At 37.9% G+C, this 5,379-nt stretch overlaps 1 protein-coding gene across 3 annotated transcripts in view; it reads left to right on the forward strand.

The window, feature by feature from the left end:
* kcnn1a (potassium intermediate/small conductance calcium-activated channel, subfamily N, member 1a) overlaps window positions 1-4,189 on the forward strand; it is a 35,999-nt gene extending 31,810 nt beyond the window's left edge. For 2 of the 3 annotated variants that reach the window (XM_067453783.1, XM_067453784.1), the window contains one exon: window positions 943-4,189. In XM_067453783.1, coding sequence (XP_067309884.1) covers window positions 943-1,227 — 285 coding nt within the window. In that variant the 3' untranslated portion in view covers window positions 1,228-4,189. The remainder of the gene's footprint in view (window positions 1-942) is intronic. The other variant, XR_010907819.1, reaches the window with a different exon arrangement.
* Window positions 4,190-5,379: the final 1,190 nt, after the last annotated feature.

The following is a 5,379-nucleotide window of genomic DNA, read 5'->3' on the forward strand; positions in this document are numbered from 1 at the left end:
CTATGTGCGAAATAGCTCCCTCTGCTGGCTGTAGTCTTTAGCGTCTGGCCAAACATTTGACCAATGACGCAAATCGACGATATTTGCGTCACCAGAGTAGTTTTTCCAGAAATAAAATGCATAAATCTCTTGTCTCATGGAGATATGAGAGGGGGGAGCACGATTATTTGAATATACTCCAGGGTTTCTACTGATAGAAAGCCATATGCTAATCGCTGAAGTAACCCTTTAATCATCGAATTAATAGCCGGCTTTCTGACGTAGAACCTGGAAGCGTTGCACACGGCAGTTACTGATACTAATTCTCAATTTTGATTCGCCGACAGGTTTTGGGAAATCGCTGACAAATGCCTGAAATCATAGGGAAATCAGTGCTTGTTCACGCGAATGACAATCATGCAATGCGAATTATCAAAGATGAAATCTGAGAGAATCGCAGATGAGTCGCAGACGCACTTGAGAATCAAAATCCTGCTGTGAGAAATGTGTTTCGACTGAAAATTACAACAATGATGACCTACTGCCTTTTCGCTGCAAATGAGCGCACAAACAATTTGTCGCAAGCTTCTTGTGGGCTATCATTTTTAATAACAATTCCAGTCTCACGCGAGAACTCCGGTCTGACGCACACATGATCTTGCTAAATTCTACCCCAGATAATCATACAGTGTGAAAAGAACAGCATTAATGATGTCTTTACTAGATTTTTGGGCCCTGAAAGTAGCAATTACTTTGGCAATTAAGGGACTCAAACACAACTAGTGCAAAATATACAAATGTTCACTGATGCCCAAGGAGGCAGGGTTGATTCTTCTAAAGTGTAGTACTAAAGTAAAAAATAGATATTTAAACTAAATGTAGGAATAAATGGATGGCTGGATTGATATTAATTAATTGATTGGTTTCATATGATCTCACTCTTTCTCTGTGCTCTTTTTTTAGACACAGAATGTGATGTACGACCTGGTGTCAGAGCTGCAGGAACGCAGTGAGGAGCTGGACAAGCGCATTGGCACGCTGGAGGACAAACTGGACGCAGTCACCGGCAGCCTGCAGGCTCTGCCCTGTCTGATCTCCCAAGCCATAACTCAGCAGCAGCAGGACCTCCTGGATGGCTTCGTGCACCGCTTCCGCCCCGCTTCGCTGGGCTCAGAACGCTCCTGGACTCCCTCCAGACGGCGGCGCTCCCCTTCCACTGCCCCGCACACTTCCTCCGACAGCGGTTAACGCCGACCTGGACCTCCTCGCCGCTTCCAAAGGTCTCAGACTTAATCACGTAAGATGATCAAGCCGAGATTGAGGACTCGTATTAATAAGTAGAGAAGAATTCAAAAATAGTAGATATATGGTTTATGTTTAGCCATTGTATGGCTGTTCAAGTTAGCTTTTTTGTAAAGCCCTCATATATTTACAAGACTGAGTTCAGGAAGCTGGAGTGAGTCCAGGAAACTGGCCCTTCAAACGGCGACACCATGGGGTCCACGGGAAGGTGAACCAACGTAGACCACAAAGGAGCGACGCACCCACACAGAAGAGATTCACTGGTCCTATAAGACATCTGTGCCAGGATGAGAACCGACAGCGCTTTGGGTGCTTTGCGATCACTTCAGCATTCAGCTGGAGACGGAGGAGCACATGACCTTACTACTGAGTAGAATAATGCAGGAATGCCAACCTTAAGGATTCAGTTCCCTTGCTCCTTTAAGGGAAATTGGGTGCAACTAACCTTTTTTAGTTACATATTGGCATGTTATTTTTTTCAGTGCCTGAATGTATAGATTGTGGAGGGTTGTCCATTTACAAATTTTGGAGCGAGTTTTTGTACAATGTTAACACAAGCATTGCATTCCTTTTTCAGATACATTCCTCTTGAAGACATTTAACTCGTCTGTCTTAACAAATACCATTAACTCTGTCGCAGTCTTCTCTTATTTTTCAAAGCCTTTCAATACTTCCATCAGTCAGGAAAGGAAGCGGGGAGGAAAAGAGGAATTGAAGGAAGGAAGGATAAAAGGGAAAGAAATATAGTAAGGAAAGAATAAAAGAAGGAATTGTTTCTACTCAAGCTGGTAACACTTTCATTTGAACTAAATCTGAGCTTCCAGAAGTCTTCATATTACAGAGAGGCTGCGTTTTTGAATTTGAAATGACAGCACTGAGTGCTAAATGCTGTGGTAGGCACAAATGTATGACAGAACTGAGATTTAAACCTTGCATGTTTCAGTGCAAATGTGACGAATGGATTATGGATGGTTTTTCAAACGTGTGTATGTGTGTGTATGTGTGTTCTTTTTTGTTTTATTTCATTTATTTTTTACACAGAGATTCCTTTTTAAAACGTTGGATAGTATTTTTAGAGTTGCAAATATAGCAGTGCAGTAATGTGGTAATGTATGTTTAATGCATTCCTTGTTCTACCTAAATGAATTCCTTGACCAAGCGATTGATGAATCAGTAAAAATAGGATTAACACCAAACAAATCTTTCTATAATCATGAGAAGATCTCTGAGAGAACACATCTGATAGAGATGCTTATGGAATACATTATTGTGGCTCACATTTGCACTTTTCAAAATATACCATTAAGGCAGCTTAGATTAAAAATCTGTCTCTTGTTCACTTGTATTTTACTGACATCTATGGTTTTAAATTATCACATAACCTTAAAACATCTGACAATGTTATGTGTTTGATGATATAATTGTCACAGGTTAGAACCAATGGTAAATGACTGCAAGCCATCTCATTGTAACTTGCTTTTAAATTTAACATTGTTTTCCAACATCTGAGACAATATTTTAGCTATTTAATTATGAGAAACTTTTTTGGAGAAGCCTAGTTAAGATCAGGCAAATATGGGGTATTAATTATTTGTGCTTGATTTAATATTTATAAATTATTCCATTTTTTAGCCTTTTATTCTGCCAGACATTAGATTCCTAACCAAAGTCTATAATTTAAAAATGAATGCATTTTATACAGCCTATGATCACATGGAAACTAATTCACACACTTACTCAAAGACACAGACTTTGTGCACATTTCATGTGAGATTGAAGCCAAATTCTCGCCAAAATACTTTTAATAATGCATGTTTGCTTTTTCTTATTTGCTTGTTAAACATTTGTTAAAGTATTATTAAATGAGAAAAAGACTTACATGATTTACCATTCGGAGATTTCATCACAACTCCTACCCAGCTTGATTCAGCCCTGTCAATACTGCGTTTAAGTCTTGTGTATTTTCAGTCCTCTGTTCTTATGTACAAACGATGCCTAAAATTAGCAACTTTGCCAAACAATAATGACTACATTCAAACTGAAAACTTGGATGATGGAAAAAAGGATGGAGAATTCTTACAGCTTTCATTGTTGAAATATACTTGACAGTTCTAGCACATTTTGATAACAAAGATAAAAGAAGAACTGAGAAAGCCAGTCATAACATTAAATTCCTATGTAGACAAAAATAGAGGAACAGACTGCTTTACTATTTAAGCTGCTGTTGATGACCAAAATCAAGTGCAATTTAGACTCTGATAAAAATAATTTGATGATTGCATGGTTTTTAACATGACCATGACCCTTGTTCATGCCTTTCTCTCTCTTTCACGGTCAACACAGTCTAAATGTTGTGATGTGCCAATTATGAAGTAAGACTCAGATGCCTGATGTCAAACACGAGTAGATGGGACACCAAATCACTAGAACGTATTTTATTGGACAATATAATTTAATTTTTGTTCTTGTTTTTTTTTTCTTTCTTCTTCTTCCTAATTGCCTTTCTTTGTGAAATACCTGTGAATGATTAAATACAGAGAGAAGACTTGCATTTTGTATCCTCCCAGGTTGACTGTACATAAAGGCATGGGTTATTATGGTCTCGTATGTTGAGATCTTCTTATTTTGTTTACATAGAGATAGCCCAAGAAGCTACAGTGTGGACAAAATCTGCCCATGTTTCAGATAATAAATATCAGATTCTTGAGAAATACACTGTGGCACTGTGATATTGGATGTTCAAATGAGGATGAAAATATGAAAGAGCCTATCAGAGCCGCCTTCTGTGGATAAGTGATATTAAAGTATACAGTACAATTATTTTTAAATATTGTGTGAATGTCTTGTCTTAACAATTAAGTTGATATGCAATGCCTCATCCCTCATAAAAATAAATATATATTCTTGATGTGTTTGATGTGGTGTTGAAGGAGGCAGACCTAGATCCTGAAGTGTGAGAATGGTAGAGAGGGACATTTGAGGCATTCCCAAAAGAGAAGAAAATGGGCCACATGAAGTTGGTAATGACTGCGTGTGAGAGTAAGATATGCCCATTAACAGTGAAGCGGACCTTATAAACATTTAATTGAAGAGGAATTAAGATAAACCACAGGCAACTGTCTCGGGACAAAAACGACCCTTTTGTAGGCCATTTTCCAAGGTGAATTATATTGTTGACAGAACACAGAAAGATTGACGACCATTAAATGTATCACTGATTTAATTATAGCTGAATAGCATTTAAAGTGTTCTGGTAATTTGTGGTTGCTCGGATCGCCACATGTCCAGAACCCTCTGGAGAACCTCTAACCCTACTTTCAAAAAGGGCATGTATCCATACGTTCCTATATGAACTTGAAAAACTCCTCTAGTAACCTAATTAAAGACGTTGATACACTTGTAATATGTACTGGAGCTCATTATGCACATAATAGGACATTTAAGGGAGCCTATAGTTATCCACAGGATTTCACCAGTGTGGCAACCTGAGGAGCCAAAATGGAGTAGCCTTTTTATTTTTTTCCAATACATTTTTTACACTTACCATTTTATCATATTCATTTGGAATAACCCATAGAAAGAAATGTGAAATAAGTACCTGAGTAGCTATTGGAATATGTGCTAGCCTACACTTATTTTTGATCTTACTTTTTAGGCCTCATGATCTCTTTTGCTAAAAGACAAATTACTGATATTTCTTCTCCACTGCTTGTAGTAATAGTGTTTGTACAACCCTTAATATTTTTACAGTCAGCTGACTGGCTGCTTCTGTGTTTACATGAAAAAGAGGAATTTTACCTATTTTTCCTGATGATCTACCATACACTGACGCTTAAGCATTTCTTCATATGTTATGGAAATTGCATATGTAACAAAATATATCCATTAAAATAAGTAGCTTGCCGGACATTGATGCACGAGGAGATATGCTGGTCGATACTCCTCTACTGCCCTCTAGTGATTAGGTGGCGAATAACAGAATATTGCGCGATAGCTCCTCATGACAAGGGATAATTTTAGTTAATGAATTTTGTAGTTGTTACATGATTCCAGTGGGGGTAAAAATCAGTAGTTTGGGTAATTTCCTTTGAGGGTTTC

The sequence above is a fragment of the Pseudorasbora parva genome, chromosome 9 (genome assembly GCF_024679245.1).
Source record: "Pseudorasbora parva isolate DD20220531a chromosome 9, ASM2467924v1, whole genome shotgun sequence".
Lineage (NCBI taxonomy): Eukaryota > Metazoa > Chordata > Actinopteri > Cypriniformes > Gobionidae > Pseudorasbora > Pseudorasbora parva.